General features: G+C 43.3%; 1 protein-coding gene across 1 annotated transcript; it reads left to right on the top strand.

Annotated features, from left to right (window-relative positions):
• The first annotated feature begins 502 nt into the window (after window positions 1–502).
• Window positions 503–21,431, top strand: LOC128339675 (T-cell-specific surface glycoprotein CD28-like). The gene is made up of 6 exons (XM_053283969.1): window positions 503–788; window positions 10,326–10,373; window positions 11,059–11,394; window positions 15,230–15,345; window positions 16,550–16,646; window positions 20,817–21,431. Exons 1-5 carry the CDS (start codon window positions 683–685, stop codon window positions 16,625–16,627), a joined length of 684 nt encoding a protein of 227 aa, XP_053139944.1. The 5' UTR covers window positions 503–682; the 3' UTR covers window positions 16,628–16,646; window positions 20,817–21,431.
• The last annotated feature ends 1,604 nt before the right edge of the window (window positions 21,432–23,035 follow it).

The raw sequence follows: 23,035 nt of genomic DNA on the forward strand, positions 1-23,035 counted from the left end.
CAAGCTCTGGCAGATGGAAACCAGGAAACTGCCAAGTCATCCCCTGTGGGACCCAGTCCTGCAAAGCCTCATCACAGTCCAGCAGCCTGTCCTGGGGGGCAGATAGTAAGCGGGGGGGGGGGGGGGCAGAGGCGGAAGCAGGCAGGCAGGCACCCAGTCCCTCACCCTGGGGTCTGCCTGGGGGCAGATGTCTAATGTATCCACCTATCTGTAGACCTTTCTCAGCCTCAGTTTTTTTATCTACTAGGGTCATGATAGCTACAGGATTATTGCACAGATTAATGAGGTAAAAATTTATAGACTGTAGTAAGTGTTATCATCATAAAGATGTATGTTCATTTTGAGACTGTACTTGGTATAGGATTAGTTTCCACATTCTGGTTCACAGAAGTAGGCTGACGTTAGAAAAGTGCTGTCATCTAAATGTGAACAGCATGAAATGGGCTGGGGGGAAATCCACAGGTTTCAGGAAGCACAACACTTTTAATGCTGACAGATGTAGACTTCTCCTAAGTGCGGGGGTTATCAGAGGGAGGAGGGAAAGAGTTACTTTTCAATGAAAACAAAATGACATATAACCCAACAAAGGCACTTGCTTCCCTTAATATTGATAAGAGGAAGAAAAAGGAGAGAAGTACCAATTTTTCTTCAGGCTCAAACCCTCACTTCTTCACAAGAGAGAATGAAAGATGAGCATTATTTAAGAAGGATGAAGTTAGAGATGTTGACTGCTTCTGTTTTGAACCCCTCTATTTTGCTCCTCTGCTTCTACTTTCAACCCCTGTATGGTAAGTGATCTTCCCAACTCAGTGGGCAGCTATTTTGCGTCTAGCTTTATAGTTTAAGGACACAAGAAAGGTTAGCAGAGGTATAATAGTTATGAAAACTTGATGAAGGAAGGGCACTACCAAAGCATCCAGTGTGAGCACATTTATATGGAAATAGTTCATTATGAACTGAATCACTCTCTAGGTATGGACAAAAACTGAATTTCTGCCAACATTTCTTGGTGTGTACTGTGTTTTTGAGGGCTTTAACAGAAGGAAACTGTTAACTTAAAAGTGCTCATATCAGTGTATAGTAATAGCTGTTCTTGTGGTAACGCTATAAAAATGAACTATAATTAAAAACACAGATCTATAGTTGGAAATAAATAAATAAATATATAATAAAACCAACATTAACTCTAGCGGCACCAAAAATTGTGTTTTCAGATTTGTCTCTCTAAGAGTCAAGTAAAACCTGTTCTTTTAAAACCCAATATAACCCTTTTATTACTTTTATTTAAAATGCTTCAGCTTCCTTGTAACTGCTAGTCAAATCAAATATACTTTGTGTTGTTTCCTGTAGTATTGTTTATCAGTGCTTACTTCTCTTTTCAATACTTCTTAAATGCATTTTGTTAAACAACTGTAATGTGTTCTACACAGTTATTATTGTTCTACATTATCTCTGTAATAGTCTCTCTTTTGAAATGTTGTTTTTCAATCATGATTAAAGGTCTAAATGTCATTCAAAAAAAATATTGACTGACATCCAGATTACATTACTCATGGGTAGTGCCACTGAAATTATACAGACAAATCTTTAATTTCAATGGGAGTACTCATGAATAATTTAGTTGGCCATTTGAAATAAAAATAAGTTCAAAAATATAGCAACTCCTTTCTGCTTGATGGGTTAGTTACTCCTGAATAATTGTTAATGTCTGAACATATCCACTTGGGGCAAGCAACACTTAATACTTAGCTATTCTAATATGGAGGAGCTTGGTGTGAGAGGTGAAGTCTAAGCAAGTCACTATGAGGGCTTCAGTTTCCTGGACATGTCTATAGCGAGGAACCAATAAGGAGGTATTGCCCAATGCAGCAACTTCGTTTTTCTCTTTTAAGGCTACATTGGTCAGTTAGACTTCTGTTGAATTTTGTCTAGTAACTGTTTATGGTTTTTTGTTGTTGAGAAGTTTGTCTCAGTGGGGATCCTGTAGAGAGTGTGGGGAGCGGAGTCAGAAAGGGGAAGGGAGGGAAAGGAGGAGAAAATTGAGTTGTTTCTGAATAAGCCTTTAGTTAAATCTGTATAAGATTTCTTTGTGTCTCTGAGGGAAGCAGCTATGAAACAAATATGCAGTTTGCCCCTATAATCAGGCTCTATGCCAGAGGACTAGAAAATAGCCACTGTAACACTAATTTTCAAAAAGGGATCCAGGAAATTACAGGCCAGTTAGCTCAATGTCTGTTCTGGGTAAAGCATAATTAAAGATAATATTGTTAAACACAAGAAGAGCAAGCTTTGCTGAAGGAGAACAAGCATGGCTTCTGAAAAATAAGTCTTGCCTCATTAACCTTTTGGAGTGCTTTGAGAGTATCTACAAGCATGTGGATAAAAGTGATCCAGTTGACATAAATACTTGGACTTTCAAAACGTTTTTCACAAGGTCCCTTGTCAAAGGCTCTTGAGTAAACTTAGCAGTCAAGGGATTAGGGGACAGGTTCATCCATGGATTGGTAACTGGTTGATGGACAGGAAACAACAAGTAGAAATAAATGGACAATTTTCATAATGGAAAGATGTAAGAAGTGGGGTCCCACAGGGATCTGTATTGGGACCAGTGCATTTTTATTTCTTCATAAATGATCTAGAAATTGGGGTAAGCAGTGAGATGACCATATCTGCAGATGACACTAAACTATTTAGGGTAGTGAAATTCAAAACAGACTGTTAGGAGGTCCCACAGGATCTCTCCAAACTGGGTAAGTTGGCAACAAAATGGCAAATGCAATTCAGTGTAAGTACACGTGGACCTCGTTATCTATGAATTCCATATCTGCAGATTCACATATCCGTGGTTGGGAAAAAGACACCTGAACTCGGCATACACGGAAAAAATAAAAATACTCACCTCACATATCCGTGGGTCAGAGGTGGCCAGAAATAACCGCAGAGGTCATTTCCAGCTGCCATTTTCTTCAACAGAGCCACAAAATTGCTCTCGTCTTTATAAAAAAATAGGGGAAAGACCCAAACTGATTTTCAGGCACAGCACGACTCAGGGCAAGCAGCAGAACATGGTAAGAAGCACCTCCTGCTAAATTCTGAGATTTTTGGCCATTTTTGGCAAACCGGGAACCTACCCCCCACATTCCCATAGCCTCAATGACTCGATATTTGCAGTTTCCATATCTGCAGCTGCAGCCCAGAATGGAACCCCCGCGAATATCAAGGTTCTCCTGTAAGTGTAAAGTGATGCACATTGGGGCAACAAGTTCCAACTTCACATATACACTGATAAGGTCTAAGCTGTCAGTGACTGAAAAGGAGAGCAATCTTGGGGTTGTGGTGGACAGCTCACTGAAGATGTCAACTCAGTGCATGGCAACTGTGAAAAAGCCAGATTCCATGCTCAGGCTCAATATCTATCTATCTATCTATCTATCTATCTATCTATCTATCTATCTATCTATCTATCTAATTTATACACTGCCCCAAACCTTCATCTCTGGGCAGTTAACAATAACATAAAACAAGTTAAAAACATCCACAAAACTAAAAACAATTTAAAAGTAAAAAACAGATTTAAACCTAAAAATTTAAAAAGCTGAAAAAGCTTGGCTGAAGAGGGTTTTTTAAAATGCTTTTTAAAAATTGTCAGAGAGGTGGAGGATTTCCATCTTCATTAGGAAGGGGATTGAAAATAAAACTGCTACTTTTGAAAGGCTGCATACAGATCTGATCACCATATTGCAAAAAGGATATTGTAGAAGTGGAAAAGTATTTTTTTTTTAATGTAAACCGCTTTGAGAATTTTGTTGAAGAGCAGTCTATATTCATAATAAGTAAGTAAGAATTGGAAAAGGTGCAGAAGAGGGCAAACAAGATTATTATGGGGCTAGAGCACCTTCCTTATGAGGTAAGGCTAAAACATGTGGGGCTTTTTAGTTTAGAAAAAAGGTAACTATGGGAGAGGATACAGGATTATAAAATTATGCATGGTTTGGACAGAATGGATAGAGAGAAGTTCTTCTCTCACACACACAACACTAGAACCAGATGCTCTTCCACTGAGCTATGCTCCCATCCCCTATGAGGAGTATCTTACAGCATTCACAAGTAGACACCCATCCAAATTCAAACCAACACAGATCCTGCTTAGCTAATGTGACAATTCATGCTCGCTGCAACAAGACCAGTTCTTCTCCTCAGAGAGCTGGTCCCCAGGGAATTATGCCCCTCTTGTTACAATCTTGGGGCTCTATGAAATAACTGAAAATCTAGTCTTGTGGTTTCAGTCCGTTAAATAGGAAGATGAAGGGGGAAAAGAATATGATAAAAGTAAAACAACATGTGGGAAGGGGGGCCTGTGGTAAGTGTATATGTCAGCTGGGCAACAGATTTGCCAGGTCAGAGCAACTGCTATTTTTGGGCAATGCTATTTTGGGGCAATGCTGTTGTAGCCAAAGCAATCCAGAAAGTTATCCAATCTGCTATTTAATTTGTTCAAGATATTCATTTGTATATGTGCCAATTCTAGGAGTTTCATTACCCAGTCACCAGTGTTTCCTCTAACAGGGATTGCCAGATGTTGTTGACCACAACTCCCATAATCCCCAAGCAAAGGTTACTGTAGCTGAGGATGCTGGGAGTTGTAGTCAACAACATCTGGGAATCCCAGTTAGAGGGAACACTGCCAGTCACCAATATCAGAAAGTGAGATTTCCAAACATGAAAAGTGGTGTTTTTCCCCATTTTAAATGACCTCTCGCACTCATGGTAGGGATGTGCATGAACCAGTCTGGAGGCCATTGTAGAGGCCTCCAAACCGGTTTGACTGTGGTGCCATTCAAAGGTTCAATGCTGGGGTGTGTGTGTTTCTTTCAGGGCAGGGAGGGTGCACTGACCCCCCCCCCGCTGCTCTTTGCCCACTGGCACTCAGTTTTGTGGAAAGCATTTGGGGTGGCAGTGTATCTCCCTGCTGCCATTTTCCCCATTCTCAGCCAGAAGCAGCCAGAAGTAACATCTGTGCATGTGACCGGCCCGCACACATGTTTCATGATGTGCGCACATCAAGACATGCACGCACCAGGCGTGACGTGCGCATGTGTGCGGGGGCCAGGCACATGCACAGATGTTACTTCCGGCCGAGAACAGGAGAAGGGGCAGCAGGGAGATACACTGCCACCCCAAATGTTTTCCAAAAAACCGAGTGCTGGCTGGGAAAGAGCGGGGGGGGGAGTGCACCCTCCCCCACCCTTAAAGAGCCACCCCACAGCATCAAACTGCAGGTCCGCGGTTCTGTGCACACCACTAACTCGTGGCTCAACAGGGCCTGCATTCTAAGAATAGAATTTTAAAAAGAATACTGTTTTTAAGAATATTGACCAAAATCCAGCAGAGAATCAAATGCGAAGGCCAGCACATTAGCATTTCTAATGATAAACGGCATGGTGTGACCGGTCAATATCAATTTCATATTTAAACCATTTCATAAAGCAGCTTTTGATGACTGGAGACTTTAGGTAGCTTTGAAATAATATTTGCTTTATTTATGGATCTAGAAACAGAGCATGGCAGAAGCTACTGGAGATGCAGCTCTTGTATGGCATCAACTCTAGCAACCTTATTGACCAGCAACCCTACTGACCACTAGGGGCACTAGGGGTTCATTAGATAGTGAGCAAGGGAATCCCCTCTTTGAGGACACTTTCTCTACTCTACTTCCCCTTTGTTAGACTGATAGTCTCAGGTTTCATTCTCTCACCTAAAGAGAGAGAGAGAGAGAGAGAGAGAGAAACTTCCTGCTTCTCCCTTCTCCTCTTCCAGTATGTAGCTTGGCATGTAGGCTATCTATCTCCCTGATGGATTTCCTAAATAAACTACTTTATTTAGAACTTTAACTCCATGTCTCCAGACAATATTAATTAGCAGTGTTCTCTTCACCTGTGCACTTCTGCTGCAGCTGTGGTAAATAAAGAAATCTCTCCTCCAAGCTCTCTAACAGAAGCAAGCAGACGCTTATAAGTGGGTAGCAAATATGCTAAATGTGCATCATATTTCCAGAAAGCAGGGGCATACCAAGGCTGGAGTGGGCCCGGAGACGGGATTTTAAAGTGGGCCCCTCGCTGCCTTCCTCTCCTTCTCCTGGCACCATGTCTCTGCCAACTCTCCCAACTACAGTTACAAGATGTAACTAACAGCAGAACCAAGTAATACAACAGTATCAATGAGAACTTTAATAATGGCACATATCCCAACTATGACCTCTCACCACCACCTGTATACTACGATATCCCACACCACCATCCAGAACTTAATGCAGAGTATTTTGCAGTCCGATCCTCTGCAACAGTAAATTTCCCCAGGCTCAGAGGAGCTCCCCGCCGCCCCCGCCGTAAGCACGCAGAGGATTGCAGCCCAGAGGTTTGTTTGTTTATTTATTTAATTCGATTTTTATACCGCCCTTCCGAAATGGCTCAGGGCGGTTTACAATTAAAACAGAAACCATTAAAACCAATAACAATTAAAACAGAAATATAAATATAAACACCAATTAACAATTAAAACATCATAAAAAACACTTAAACAATCAAAACAATTTAAACTCTGAAAACTAGGTTACAGCATTAAAAACAATTAAAACTAATTAAAAGCTCTGGAAGGCCAGGCCAAACAGATAGGTCTTAAGGGCTCTCTTGAAGGTCAGTAAACAATTAAGATTGCGGATTTCTGCTGGGAGTGCATTCCACAGCCCAGGAGCAGCTAGAGAAGGCTTGCCTCTGAGTTGCCACCAAACAAACCGGTGGTAACTGGAGACAGGCCTCCTCAGATGACCTTAACGTGCGGAGGGGATCATGTAGAAGAAAGCACTCTATAAGATATCTCAGATCCAAGCTGTCCAGGGCTTTAAAGGTAATAACCAGCACTTTGTATTTTATCTGGAAACATATTGGCAGCCAGTGTAACTTTCAAAATAGGAAAAATATGGTGTCTCTGGGTTGCCCCAGAGACCAATCTGGCTGCTGCATTCTGAACTAACTGAAGTTTCCTGACTATGTACAGAGGCAGCCCCACGTAAAGCACATTGCAATAGTCAAGCCGGGAGGTTACCAGCTGATGCAACACTGTTTTGAGGTCATCCTTTCAAGGAATGGGCGCAGCTGTCGAATCAGCCGAAGCTGCTAGAAAGCACTCCTAGCATGGCCTCCACCTGAGATACCAGGGTGAGGCCTGGGTCCAGGAGTACTCCCAAGCTGTGCACCTGCTCCTTCAGGGGGAGTGTAACCTCACCCAGCACAGGAAGATCTAATACACCCCTCAGATTCTGAACCCCCACAATGAGCACCTCCGTCTTGCTTAGATTCAGCTTCAATTTGTTATCCCTCATTCAACCCATTACTGCCTGTAGGCAGGCATTTAGAGAATGCGTGCCATTTCCTGAAGATGAATAGCAGATTTGGGTGTCATCAGCATACTGATAACATCCAGCACCAAATCTCCTGATGACCTCACCCAGCGGTTTCATGTAGATATTAAAAAGCATCGATGACAGAACGGAGCCCTGAGGGACTCTATATAACAGCTCCCATTTTGAGGAGCAACTGTCACCAAGCTCCACCATCTGGAATCTACCCAAGAGATAGGAGCAGAGCCACTGCAAGGCAGTGCCCCCTATCCCCAACTCCTCCAGGCGATCCAGAAGGAAACCATGGTTGGTGGTATCAAACGCTGCCGAGAGATCCAGAAGAACCAGCCGAGTCACACTCCCTTTGTCGATTCCCCAGTAAAGGTCATCCATCAGGCCAACCAAGGCTGTCTCAATGCCATAGCCAGCTCTAAAGCCAGTTTGAAATGGGTCTAGATAATCAGTTTCCTCCAAGACTGCCTGGAGTTGGTCGGCCACCACCTTCTCAATCACCTTGCCCAACCAAGGGAGATTGGCCTGTAACTATCCATCACTAAGGGGTCCAGGGAAGGCTTTGTTGATTTAACTAATCATTGCCTCCTTCAGACAGGGAGGCACCCTACCCTCCCTCAGCGATGCATTTATGATATTAACTAGGCCACCTCCAACAATCTCCCTGCTAGATAGAAGCAGCCAAGTTGGGCAAGGATCCAGAGAACAGGTGGTTAGCCGCACCGCCACAAGCAGCTTGTCCACATCGTCAGGAGTCACAGATTGAAACTGATCCAATCCAATACTGCAAGAGGGATCGCTGGACACATATTTTCCCTGCATCCATTGACACCACTCAATTGCTTCCAATCTCCTACAATTCTTTAAAAGTAGCTTTGGAGGATGTTGCACTTATTCTTAATGGCGAGAATGGCAGCACTCTCGTGTATATCATGTGAACACCGCTGGGTCCTTCGGAGAATGAAATCATTGTTGACACCACATCCTAAGTGACATGACAGTTTTGCAGCACACAGAGGAGAGATTCATAGGCAGGTCTGTCAGACAATACCTAACCGAAATTAAAGAAGAAGATGCAAGCAATTGTTGGCAGAAAGCATCATCTCCTTTAGCACAAGAGAGTGCCAAACTGAAGCCAGGGATGAGGCAAACGTGGATGCCCAAGATGCTGAACAAACACCCAAAGCTTGCAGCTAGGACTTTAGTATTGCTTAATCGGTGTACTGAAAGACACAGAGACGAGAAGACTGTTTTAAAGGGCTGGAAACCGCTGATCAGCAAGTGGGGGGGGGGGCGCGGGGAGATAAAGAACCATTCATGTGACAAACTGCTGAAGTAGCCAACTTCAGTTCGAGCCAACTGCAGTTCGAGAGGGAGGGGTGTTCTAAATGGGGGGGGGAGTTTCTGTGTTTCTGCTTGGTCTCTCTGTCCCTTCTTTGCAACTGCTCCTTGAGTAGTTCCCTGCCCCTCCTTTGCAACTGCTCCTGATTTAGAATGAACGAACACACACACACACACACACACACGGAGGGGTGTTCTAAATTGGGATTTTTCCTGTGTTTCTGCTTGGGCTGTGTCCCCACTTTGCAACTTCTCCCTGAGGGAGCAGTTACAAAGGAGGGACAGAGAGCCCAAGCAGAAACACAGGGGAAAACATGATTTAGAACAGGGATTCTCAACTGTTGGGTCCCCAGATGTTATTGGACCTCAACTCCCATAATCCCCAGCCCCGGTGGCCTTTGGTTGGGGATTATGGGAGTTGAAGTCCAGTCACATCTGGGGACCCAACGTTGAGAATCCCTGATTAGAACACACACGCACACACGCACGCACGTGCACGCACGCACACACACACACACACGGAGGGGTGTTGTAAATCGGGGGTTTTCCTGCTTCCTGAGGGAGCAGTTGCAAAGGAGGCAGGGACAGAGAGCCCAAACAGAAATGCAAGAACCCCCGATTTACACGCACACATCGAAGAGGAAGGAGAGAGAAACAGGGAAAGAAGGGAAGGGAACAAATAGAGCAGCAACAATTGGAGGAGGGGAAGAGAGCAGCTCCAAAGTGGTGGACGTAATGGCTGACAGCAGTCCCTACCCCAGCGGTCGTCGGGGGCAGTCTATTGCTACTCTATGCTTCTCCCACTCCCACTACTCCTTGTCTCCTCTCCATTGTTCAAGTCAGCGCCGCTACCTAGTTCCCTGCCTGCCTGCAGCTGCTGTATTCATCTCCTGCTCACAGCACACGGCAGGAGGGAGACAGGCTGGCAGCTGCTGACCCATCCCACCCCCTCGCATGGATGGAAGAGAGAGAGGCATAGGCGCCGCTTTGCCTTTTGAAGGCAAGGGAAAGCCCCCTCATCACCGTCTGGGCTGCGGTGCCGAGGCAATACTGGCCATTGCGCGGCCTGCGACCGCTGCAATCATCATAGTGGGCAGGCATCGTGGGTTAGTGCGTGCACCGCTTGCGCCAGGCTTGGGGGGCCCTTTGAGGCAGCTGGGCCGGGAGACAATTCTCTCCACTTGCCTAATGTACGGTACGCCCCTGCCAGAAAGCAAACTATGCAGCCCCTCCCTTTAGCTGTACCCCAGGTTCAGCTAACTTCAGCTAGAAACTCCCAGCTCTCTCTGGGCTGCTTCAGATGATACTTTCCCCTCTTGAACCAGTCCTTTTGATTAAGAAGAGGGATGTTAGTTTCTGAAGACTGGATTCCAGGCCATCAAGAACAAAACACTCTCCTGCTACAAGTCATTAAGAAAAGATGGGTCAAATTCAGAACAATGGTTGTCATAACTGCACTGAAATGAGCTTATTTATGTGTTGCGAGTACATATTGCTTATTAATACACAATACTAGTACATATAGAGTTAGAAAAATATTCTATAAAAGACAAAATGGCATCTTATTTAATTTTAGGTGCTGGACACTGTTCATCGTCTCCATCCTGCAGAGATTCGTGTAAAGGTATGCTTGTTTTCTGGGTTTTTTATGGCCCTCTTTTACTATTGTACCTGTGGAGAAATCATACAACACTGGGAGAAAGCAAGTGATGTCTACAGTTCTACACACAATTAGACTGTTTAAATATCATTGAAATCAATGGTATTTAAAGAAACTGTGTTCAGGACTGCAGCTAATGAATAAAATCTAGTGCACAGTTATGCACATTTAAGTCCTGTTGACTGAAACCTCTATGTGGTTTAAGTGCACCTAATTCTATGCTGTATTATAGTTAATCTGTGGTTGACTGCAATTCCAAAAGAGCTTGGAAGAACTTAACATTGGAATTCTAAGGAAAATGAATAATGTTTGTTAAAATTAAACTGCATTAGCATTTCCTATAGCCCACAAGTGTTCAAATAACACCTTTTGCTCATGGAAAAAGTTAATCAATTGTGGGAGATTTTGGAGGAAATGTTTGGCTATTGGAGGACACAGAGCTGCATGAGAGTATACCTATCATGAGATAGAGAAAAAACCAGGGTCTGGATGCCTAACAATAACATTTAGCCTTCATTCTTTTTTCCTTATTGTTACTCATTTTCTCTCTAATGTTCTCATCTTTTTTGTTTCTGAAACCAAAACAGCTGCTTGCATTTTAAATGGCATTTCCCTAATACCTACTGCCAATTTCCTTCTCTCTCTCCAGATTACCTTCCTGCTTCTAATGATCAGGTGAATGATGAATTTCCAAAAGAAACCTTCCATTTTAACTACTCTTTGCCTAACAGTACCAAAAGTTTCCATATGAAACTCTTCAAGGGAAAGAGCAAACAAGAATTCTGTGCTCTCTACAAAGGCAAAGACAGTAGAGTTGTCATGAACCACACTGAGTTTTGTGATCCAGTGTTTTCTGATAGTGAAGTATCATTTGTACTCAGAAATTTAAAAAGCAGTCATAGTGATACTTATATCTGCTGTCTAGAAATCCTTCTCCCAGTCTATCATTGCTGCAAAGCAACTGAAAGTCATCTATACATTCAAGGTAAGTTGGTTTTCTGAGCATTTATCTATCTGTGATGATAAGCAAATAATGGTTTAAAGTACCACAGAACAAACCTAAGAATTCCATTTGAGTAAAATTGTTAGGGCTTGTTCAAATTACTTCCTGTAGGAAACCAATATATGCACATTCATTCTTGTTGCAGGGAATAGACATTAAGGCTATTCACACCACTGGGAGGCAGGGAGGGAAGGTGGGAGGTTGGAAGTCTGCACACAACTTACCTTTCCCCCAGACGATCCAGCATTGGTGGTGGGAAGTGTGGACCGCGCTCCCACAAGAGCCACGCTGCTGCACACACAGTGTGGATCTCTGGAGGCTGATGCATCCTGGCTTCCACGTATCCACCAATACACTGTGCATGAATTTGATGCATTGGGGGAAACCCTGTGTGATGGGTGCTCTAGGCCCCTATCTCTGTGTCCACTTGGGCTGTAAGCAGGTCACATGGCGCCGGGGTTAAGGGTATGCTTGCACCCTTAACCTCTGCTAAGAGCCGGGATAAAAAGCTGGTTTAGGTGAGCGGGCAGCACCAGGATCCACGCAGATCTCGGCACTTCACACACGCAGCCCAACCCAGGCTGGGCTGCCCTAACCAGGGTTAGGCTACACATGTGAATACCTTTAATATCTTTCTAGACTGTGCTTCCATTGCAAGGAAATTGCATTTCCCCAGAGTTCAAGCTAGTTGCTGGGGAAATATGATTCTCCTCCCAAGTAATTCAACATTGTTGTGTGATTGTCACTGGTACCTTTGGGATAGTGCCTGTGGCAACACTGCTGACAAAAAAGACAATCACCATACTTCCACGGTGCCCACAGCTAATTTTTTTAAAATTCTACAATAGTGATTGATTTGCTATCATACCATAAGAATAATTACTTAGAAAACAATTGTACCCCCGCCCTCTCCTTACCCAACTGCAATGTTGATTTAATTTCTCACCAGCCATTTTGCAAGCAGTAAGATAAAGGAGGAAGGAGGCAGAAGAAGCAGTTGGGAAGGGGATGGAAGAACTGCAGTCTCATTTTCCAGGCCCTTCAGGGCCTGCTTCACAAATGCAAGCTCAACACCTGACAAACTATATATGTGAATTTGCCACCACAAAGATATGCCATTATATATGGAGGCCGCCATCCAAGCTAACAAAGCACTGCATGAGGACTCTAGTCCGGAAGAGGGGTGATTTTTGTGATCTTCCCTCTGAAGCGGACTGTGACCCCCACAAAACATTTGGCCCTGAAACCCTGAGTGACATTTTTTCTGGAGGTCACAGTTGGCTTCAGAGGGAAACGGAGATTGACAAAATGTTTGCCAAACCTGGAATGCACACTACATGTAGCAATAGCAGCACTACCTAGGTCTAAATATTGGCTAGTGTTTTCATTTCATATTGCTTCATGCTTTACAGTGGAATCCATTCACTGTCATCAAGTTGACTGTAATCCAGTGTAGAGAAACAAAGTGATGCACATACATTTGCTATATGTACATTTGCTACAGTAGGGCTGTGCATGAACTGGCATTTGGGCTGGTTCGGCAGTGACGGGGGGTTACCTTTAAGGAGCATGGATGGTGCCCTTACCCCCTGCCATGATTTCCCCATCGGCACCATCACCAAAATAGCTGGCACATGGTGGCAGCGTACCTCCTTGCCGCCCCAGTTAGCATCATACCAGAAGTGACCGGTGCATGTGTGCATGTGTGCACCCTGCCTTGGGTGTCCACCACTTAGCCTGGGTGTCCATTCTAGCAAGCAACACATATTTTTAATAGAGATCACGTCCTTAATCCTTGCCCAGCAGAGGTTGCATTCCTCTCCTTCAAACAAACACAAAGGAGCCAGCAAAAGATCAGACTTACCAATAGCCAGCCAGCCTACCTGCTCTCTCACCAAAATGGTGACTGGTTTCTTCTGAGTAGCTAAAAGAAAAGGCCTCTGGGCACTCTGACTGGCTGCCGAAGAAGTCAATTGGCCTAGTCCCTCTCTGATTGGTTTATAGGGTGGCCCGAGGACCACCCACTTTTCAAAAACAAAAGTGAGCATGCTTATTGGCTCCTGCCTTATTAATATTTTAAAATATCTGCGGCTTTTCATTTGGTCTTTGTGATTGGTGCTACCATTGCCCACCTCACAGCCCTTAAATCAGCAGCAAGCTGCAGGCAAGAACTGCAGGGAACAACAGAGGGAGGCAGTAGGCACTCAAAATAGAGGCAGAGTCAACATGGCTGACTGAGAAAGTTAAAGTGAGTGCTGTCCACTTGACCCATAGATATGATCCACCCCTGCTTAGTCCCATCATGTTTATATTATTGCAACATGTTCGACATGGGGCTGCCCCTGAAAAGTTATTCAGAAACTACAGCTGGTGCAGAACGTGGCAGCTAGACTGGAGCCATATTCCATCCATTTTGCAGGCTCTTCACTGGTTGCCAGTCTATTTCTGGGTGCTGATTATTACCTTTAAAGCACTAACTGCAATGGGTCCAGGTACCTTAAGTATTGCCTGCTCCCTCCGGAACCCAGCCACCTGCTAGGTTGACTGAGAGGGCTCTGCTCTGTTGAAGCACACCTGTTGAAGCTCATTTGTCCTAGGATGAAGGCAGTGCATACAAATATAAATAATAAATACATAAAATAGAGTGGGAGCCAGTCTCGGGGTTTTGGATTGTACAAGAATTAACAGAGTTTCTGACCAGCCTGTTCTTCCTGTTGATTGGCTCTGCTTGTATGTGTTAACAGAGTTATCATTGAGGGCCATTTGAAATGCTCCCATACTGACTCTCTGGAATGTGCCACCACTTCTCTCAAATGAGAAGGAGAGGAGAGCTGGTCTTGTGGTAGCAAGCATGACTTGTCCCCATAGCTAAGCAGGGTCTGCCCTGGTTGCATCTGAATGGGAGACTTGATGTGTGAGCACTGCAAGATATTCCCCTCAGGGGATGAAGCCGCTCTGGGAAGAGCAGAAGGTTTCAAGTTCCCTCCTTGGCTTCTCCAAGATAGGGCTGAGAGAGATTCCTGCCTGCAACCTTGGAGAAGCCACTGCCAGTCTGTGAAGACAATACTGAGCTAGATAGACCAATGGTCTGACTCAGTATATGGCAGTTTCCTATGTTCCTATGATGAAAAATTGACACGTGTGATATGCTTATAGTATAGTTGACTGGGAGTTTCTTCTGCACCTTGTTTCTTTTAGCATAGAACCAGAAGCACAAGATGCAATATCCCAGATCAAAGGTACCATGAACAATAGTCAAATAACTCCTGTGGTCTGTTTCACCAGTGCTGTGCACAATTCCACCCAGACAACTGGACAGACTCTTAAGAGATTAGCGCGGACTGTATACCAATGTGTGGTGGATCAGAGCAGGTAACAAATGCACCATGGCAAAGCATCAGGGCCTCCAAAGAATTGTGTTTCTCAATCAAACTTAAACCCAAATTTTTCAACCTGCATTTGTGATTCTCTGTTTGCAAGTCCTTATGCTTGAGATGTTAATGCTGGGTGGCCCAGCTGATGTATAAGTAGGTGGTAGGTCTGTTCTCAAATCAGGTTACAATTTTGAAATAGCAGGTTTACATCGTAGGGTGCTCTTGCCTCCCTCCATCTGGGATCATAGCCCTATCCTCAGGAGGCATGGATGTCACTGGTGGTGCTGAGCAAGAATGGCAAGAGGAGAGATCACTGCTGCCGAGGGCGTCCGCTGAGGGCCTAGGCCTCACCCCTTCAGATTTCTAGGTACAGCCCACAAACGGGCCACAGAGGTGGTCTTAGACCTTAAATACTAATTATAAGTGTTGACTTCCCCCCACAGAGCCTTCAGAAACCTGCTTGGTTTCCAAATTTACATCATGGCTGCTCATAGGGTTATCTATTTTTTCCATCTTGGCCTGCATCTGCTGTTTATTAAGTTGCTGCCTCAGAAATACGGTAAGTGATTCCCATAGCCTTCTTCAAAAGCTTCTCTTCCCATGAGATGTGTGGGCCTTGATTTAGTGAGATGCAGAGTGAATGACACACTTGTAGACATACAGAGTCAGCATGTGGAAACTGCTTTGATGAATAAATTTGAGCCATTTATTTACTACCGGAATTCAGTCATCATTGACAGCAGTTTACTTTTAATTTTTCTAAAACAGAAGTGTTTATTGATTTAAAGACCAGAAGCCTTAGGAAAAAGAGAGAAACAGCAAAAATAACCCAGGAAGCAATTCCCCTGATTGCTTCTTTCCCAAGAAGAAGGAAATAATTGGTGGCACTCAGGCCAGCTCTGAAGTCAAGAAGACAGTATACACAGTTGATCCCTTTCTCCACTGAATTTGTTGAGGTGTCTAGCAGGGGCGTAACTATAACAGGGCAAGGGGAGACAGTTGTCTGGGGGCCCACTACCTTGGGGGACACCCCCAGAGACAAGTCACATGACTGACACCCCCAGCCCCCGTGCACCTGCCTGGGCTTCCTTCAGTTGTATTCATCTTCCAAAATTGATGTGAGTGTTAAGACCTGGAGCTACCAGAACAGCATGTCTTTTTCTAGTACCATTATGCTTTTTGTTACCACTATTCAGCCTCATTTAAGATTTCTTTACTTCATGAGCTGAGCTTCAATGAGGGGGGCATTTTAAAATCTTGTCTCTGGGCTCACCCCAACCTTGCTACGCCCCTGGTGTCTAGACCAAGTTTGGACTGTTCCTGTATGAAATATTAGGGACATTTCACTTCTTGTTTTTTCCACAATATGGAAACATTTGTATTTGGCACAAGTGTCTGGCAAGCTAGGATGCTTCCATGCATTACCAACTTCCTGATTTGTATGTACAAAACAAATCAATTAATGTTATCATTCACACCTTACGATATCCATGCTTTCCCCAATACTGCAATTAATTTATGCCTCATAAAGTCAATGTGTGAAGTGGCCTTTTTGTAAAGGTGTAATCGATCTTTAAGGGCCACTTTACACATTAATTTTCTGACATGTAACTATGAAAAATACAATTGTCCTGTCAAAGAAGAGAAAGTTCTCTCTCTCTCTCTCTCTCTCTCTCTCTCTCTCTCTCACACACACACACACACACACACACACACCAGAAATTACCAATCTAAAATCCATATCATTTCCTTTTTGTCTCCAGATATGCCGGCATGCCTCCCACAGCTCTCGTGACTACAGCAATGAATACATGTCTATGGCAGCAGTGAAACACAACTAAAGCCATGAGCTAGCCTGAGGTAATGCACAAAGCTGTTTAATTAGACCAAACTGAGATATAGAACCAACCCTTCTGACTAACTTTGCCTCCAAAGAAATGTAGATGGGCCTAGTTGTTCCAAAATAATAAATATTATCTTCATTATATAATAAAGAAACTTTATTTACTATTAATGATCAGATACACAAAACCCAAAACACGTCCTGGTAGCATTCTATAATACAATCAATACAATAAGTCGAATTAAATATGATGATACCTCTTGCATACAAGATCAATCAATCAATCATCTTTATTATGGTCCAAGACCAGCATAAGTTAGAACAGTAGAGCATGCATCAATAACAAATTAGGGCACAGTAGAATCATATTACTTTAGAATAATTATGAAGAATACTATAAAACTCGTACACCTTAGAGTAGAGAAGAAAAAAGAAAGAAAAAAACATAGGCAAAACTGTAACATCACTAAGATTATAGTCATAATTGTAAGCATCTATATTTAAAGAATAAGAACATAAAATATATAAAATATGTATAAAATGAAGTGGCTAAAACAAAATATGTAAAATAGGATAGCTAACTGGAAGGACTGAGTGGGCAAGTAGTTAAAAGCAATACAAGTCTGATCCATGGTTATGGACTGGGAGTCAGGGCCCGGTGGATCTTACACACTGCTGTGAGAACTTGGCAGTGTTACACATGAAAGCCCAATCTTTGTCCGATCGTAGCATCCAGGTGTAGGCTTGGCTTGGGCAACCAGGGTATTTGAGGAGTAGTGGAAGTATAAGTATGGCATGACTCTCTCTTTAAAAGGGGCAAGAGTGGAGGACGTGCTCTGTGGTTTCAACTTCCCCAGTGTCTCGGGGGCAAAGTCTCTCTGTGATTAGAATCTTTCTGGATTTGACTTCTAAGACAGCGGAGGGGACAGCATGACAACGGGCAAGGGTGAAGGCCCTTCTGTGGCCTGGGATTTCCAACTGTGTCAAGTACGCAGCAGGAGAGGCAGAGTGTCTAAGTCTTTCTGAGGACAGGAAGCTTGAAGCCCTGCCTAGGTCAGCCTGGCACTCAGTGTCCAATATCCTCTGTTTGATGACCATTTTTGCCTTGTCACAGCCCATAGTAACTGGGGGGGGGGGAAAGCCCAGTAGTGCCACTTTAGTCCAGACAGCCCATTTCCAGGAAGATTGAAAATTGTCCTGCCGGGTCAAAGGGGCCAGACCCTGAGGGCTGAGGGATATTTTAAGCCAGAGGTTAAGAACGGTCACTTACACCCTGGCTTCAACCTTTATCATACCAATTTCCAAGTGTAGGGTAGCATTAGAGACACAGCATGGCACTTGTAGGACCGCCCTTAGAAATTTGGACTGGACTCGTTCTATTGAAGCAAAATTGGAGTGGGGGGGAGGTCTCAGGTGGTGGTGGGTCACTGTAGGCATACAAGATCAAATTAAATCTCATCTGAGATCATTTGTTGATTAGTTTTAATGGCTGCCAAGCAAAAATTAGCTACCTTTCAGGTAGTGTCTACAAAATTATCAGAGAAGAGAATCAGTGTATAGAAAGATGCATCCCTACTTGGCCTATTCAATAACAGTGGTGTGATCAACCTGGCACATAAGTCTTTAAAAGGAGCAATATAAAAGAACGTGCTGTATGGTCTTGGACACTCCTTCACCACAGGGACAGGTCCTGTTTGCTTGTGGCATTTTAGTATACAGGCCATAAAGTACTGCTGAGGGAAGCACACTATACTGGCTGTAAAGAATGCTTTAAAAAAGTGTCAATAGATATTTTTCTGGGGAACTGGTGATACTTAAATAATACTCTCAGTTGAAATCAGAGATCATACTGAGGTCATTTTGGTGTCCCACATCCTCTATTACCTGTGCAAGTACCCTCTTAGCCTGGGCTAGGCCTACAGTTACTCTGTGGACATTCCTGAAGACAGAAGTTTCTCCCTGAGTACTCTCTCCCACCCCCATCTATAGTGATCAGCCAGGACCAGAGGAGCCAAACCCACAGGACACAGATTAAGCTTCAGCCAATAGTTGCCCATCAGCCTTCATGCCCTTGCTTCAACTCTTAGAGTCCCTGTCTCCAACCTCAGACTTGCATAGGACATGCATCTAGATGCACCCAAGATTGCCCTAAAAAATTTAGCTTGAATGGTCTTAATCTCCTTATGCTTGATATATATCCCCATTTGTGCACCATATACAATTTGGGCCAAGGGTTTGTCCTCGAACGTTATTATATGATATATATTAGCTAGGGAGACCACACAAAGTACAATCTCCTACAGAAAATACAAAGTGAAATGATGAACTCTTTTGCTCTTTAGAACCTATGTTGCAGTCATAAAATAAAACAGGAAATAAGTCAGAAACCTTACTTGGGGTAGCTTTACAGTTTACAAACTGCACCCTCTGCCACCTAATGGTGCAGCGGGGAAGTAACCTGCCAGAGAGCAGGAGGTTGTTGGTACAAATCCCCACTGGTGTGTTTCCTAGAATATGAGAAACTCCTATACTAGGGACAGCAGCAATATAGGAAGATGCTGAAAGGCATCATCTCATACCGCGCAGTAGATGGAAATAGTAACCCCCTCCTGTATTCTACCAACGAAAACCACATGACTCTATGGTGTCCAGAATTCGACACTGACTCGATGGCACAACCTTTCCTTTCCTACACAGCAAACACCTTGAATTGTTTACAATTTAAAAACTTTTGTAGTAAAGCTTGAAATTAGTGTCCAACTTCTGGACTAAGGAAGTGCAGGTGCTACATAAGAAGAGGCAGCATTCCCAATGAGTTTCCAGTGTATCCAGCACTGGTACTCACATGTGGGAAGGGGATTTCAATTGCCTCCCTCTTCCCCTGGAAGTGCTCTGTGCCACCCTCAAGGATATGTTTTCATGTGGGACAGAGCACTTAGTCAAAGCCATTGGGAGCAATGCCACTTCTCACATAGCATTGGTGCTTCCTTAGTTTGGATGTTGGCCAGGGAAGTTAAATCCTCCTTCCTTGATTAGTAATTGCATTATATGAAGGGGAAAACAAGGCTGATTGGAACCTGCCAATTTTATTTTATACTTTGAAGTCTGAAGATGGGATATAGAAAGTAAGTCTGCAAAGTACATAAATATGTCAGGGACATATATTCATTTTTAAAGTGTTCATTTCTACATGTGTTTGGGGGCAGAGGTGCCTGCCTATCCAGGTCTTGTTTAAAGAGCAGAAGAAGGCTGTTCAGATTTAGGGTGATTATGGAGATATAGGGGAGACCGAGAGAGGTTAGAGATGTTGGGTATCAGCTAAACTGCCAGGATTGATGCATGACCTTGGAAGATTCAAAGCTGAAGGGTATCACTTCTGATATAGTCCAGGTTATTGAGGAGCTGGACAGATCACTTGACTTTGGGAGAAGTTAAATTAAAACAGGACATTTATGCTGGAAGGGGTGCTGTTGAGTTGGATATAAAGAAGAGTGTCAGACCAGTTTGTTTCCTGTCCCTTAATTGAATGCCTGTGATGGCTGCAGATTTTCTAATGTGACATACTGTGGGCTTAAGGAACAGATCTTATGGGGAGAGAAGGCACCTCTGACAAGTCTCTCATTGTGGGCCAAAGGGGGGTAATAATATGCCATTTGTAATCATGATTGTGGGTGGCATACAGTATGAATTTCCTATTTAAATAAAGTTGTGGCAGAGCAAAGGCATGTAATGAATTTCCAGACTATGTTATCAAACCGTCTTTTAACACTGAGGGAAACAGAAGGAGCTGCAGGAGTTGTTCTTCTTGGAAATGGTCTATGATGTCCATCAATATTTGGAAATCGTTGGTACCTTCTCTCTTATGGATAAAGCCCATTAGGGCTAGATGCATAAGTGTGGGGAGGATAGGTTGTAGTCTACATGTGGTTAACATTCTGGCGTCAACAGTAGTCAAAGAGATGGGTTACTAGCTTGCACAGTGTGATCTTTGAGAGATTTGGGGAGGACTGATATATATTTCCCTTATATTGAGGTGGAGGGAGAGAACTTGATGTTCAGGCCTCTGTAAGGACCAAATAAGTTTGATTGCAAGGAAGTTCTTGCATCTATCTGCAGTGAGCCTGCCAGGACCAGGGATGTAACCATTTTGCATTGTTTTCACTCCTGTTTGTTTCTTTCATACACAGGGGGAGTAGCCAGCCAATCAACCTTGGCCTGTTCTAATTGGAGAAGTTCTGCCTGCTGTAGAAACTGCTATAGAAACTGAGCTATGTCATTATCTGTTGGATTTTTGTCTAAAACATTTTGCACTTGTACTTTGCTACTGTCAGTTTTTGGCAAAGAGTAAGTGATGGGTGAGCGGCATAGGCAGCTAACAAGTGTTTAACTTTCTCTTCAAGCGTTATACACTTGCTGTCTTGTTGTTTCTTTTTATGTGATCCACTTGTTCTCAATGGGGTTACACTCTGCCTGAAAGATCAGGTACGTAGTTTGGGAGTGCTCCTGGATCCAAATTTCTCTCTAGTTTCTCAGGTTGAGGCAGTGGCCAGGAGCGCTTTTTATCCATTTCAGCTGATATGTCAGCTATGCCCATTTCTGAAGGTAAATGTTCTTAAAATGCTTTTAAAAATATACACCTGTTTTCTCAGGCTTTTAATTAAAATTAAATTTAAAATTGCATTGTTTTTACCCTGTGAAATTATTTTAATTTAAATTTTCTATTGTACTTTAGATTATGCACACTGCCTAGTGATGTATATATCAGGTAGTATATAAATATAATAAATAAATAAATTTATGTAAATAAATAAATGTGTCTTAGCCTGCTTCCACACCACTAGCAGCAACTGTGAATAGAACTGTATTGTAAAATGGTTGTATGGGTCTACTCATTGTTCATCCTCCCTTCTTTGCCCTGTTGCTTCTTTAACTTGGGGTGTTAGCTGCTGCTTGCTGCAATTCATTAAACCATTATCTCAAAGGATGGTTGAGAAGAGAAATATGGTTTTGAGGATATGCATCTCTTGTCTGCCATTACCACACTGGAAGGGAGTTTCTTACATATGTGAATAGGGTTACTGATGAATCTTAGTTTTTAAACAACCAATACTTTTTGATTCTCACTTAATAGGGCTTTTTAAAATTTCTTGTCACCCATTCAGAGTCAGTTTGATGTGTGAACTCTCAGGTAGGCCCACTGTAGCCTAGGACTGTCTCTGAGAGCACCATATGCAAGAAACTTCCAGCCGCCTTGCAATCTTGAGCTAGGGCCTTGGTTCACAGGCTGATGTTTGGCATGACTCATCTGCTCAGGACAAACCAAATCACCCTGCAACATTGTTCTGTTATGCTTTGTTATACCAATTCTTTAGATACTAAGCAATGAGAACAACAACATTTATCAAGTAAACTAGTTCTGAGTTTGTCTTTCCTGGAGAACGTTTGCAGCACAATAAGAAGCAAGGCAAGCCTATATAGTAGGTTTCCTTTTTCTTCCTTTACCAGCAGCTGAGATAATGTACTTCTCCAATAACTCCAGGAGCATAAGCAACTATATACATCTTTATATTCCATGAACTATTATTGCAATCATCTACTGTAAATATTAATAGGATCTCCCTTTTGTGTCCTTCTTAGCCTCTCCACTACAAGCTGTATCTCAAGACACATTAACCCTTCACAGTGTGGTTGCATAAAAAGCAGTGTGATGAGGTGGCTGGAGCGAGGTATTTGCCTCTTCTAAATTAAGATTTTTGGTATATGGAATATCAAATAAAAGGCAGTGTGAAAGAATGACTCCTTCCTTTTATGTTTTGTGGATTGTTTTCTTTGGTTTGTTCTGTGTTCTCTCTAAGCTTAACAGGGATTAAAAGGTTGCAACCTCTGACTAACAGCTAACTCTGAGGTAGCAAGTTGTGTGCTGTAGAGTTTTGGAGGGAATGTAACATAACACTGAACCACAGGTCTAGTGGTCCCGAGGATCCATGCCCCCTCCTCCACCTGCTTCCCAGACACAAAGCTCCGGAGGCTCTATGCAGTCAGCGAGGCTGCAGAGAGGTGGGGGAACTGGCTGTGCAGGCTTCCTTCTTTCCTGAAGGACAGGCTGCACAGCCAATAGGGGCCGGAACACGGGAAGAGCTTCCTCCCTTAACTCCGGTTTTAGAGCACCCCTCACCCGCATGCCTCTTCAGATGTAAATTTAGATTCTCCCACCCTTGTTAAACATGAAATGGGGCAGGTGCAACATGAACAACCAATGTGGCTGGCTTTGTCACATCTACTTAAATCAAATCAAATCAATAAATACTTAAGCACTGAAGGGCTTTCGCAGGAAAGGTGGGATATAACTGCAATAAGGAAAATATGTTATGTACATTGTATACTTCTTGGAGACAAGCCACAAAAT

Source organism: Hemicordylus capensis, chromosome 1, assembly GCF_027244095.1.
Source record: "Hemicordylus capensis ecotype Gifberg chromosome 1, rHemCap1.1.pri, whole genome shotgun sequence".
Taxonomy (NCBI): domain Eukaryota; kingdom Metazoa; phylum Chordata; class Lepidosauria; order Squamata; family Cordylidae; genus Hemicordylus; species Hemicordylus capensis.

What these genes read in the sequence shown, in the direction of transcription:
- LOC128339675 (XM_053283969.1), top strand. Translation starts at nt 683, where the DNA reads ATGAAAGATGAGCATTATTTAAGAAGGATGAAGTTAGAGATGTTGACT. An exon ending in CTACTTTCAACCCCTGTATG is followed by an intron (nt 789 to 10,325) that starts GTAAGTGATCTT and finishes ATTTAATTTTAG; the next exon opens with GTGCTGGACACTGTTCATCG. An exon ending in GTTGCTGCCTCAGAAATACG is followed by an intron (nt 15,346 to 16,549) that starts GTAAGTGATTCC and finishes TTTTGTCTCCAG; the next exon opens with ATATGCCGGCATGCCTCCCA.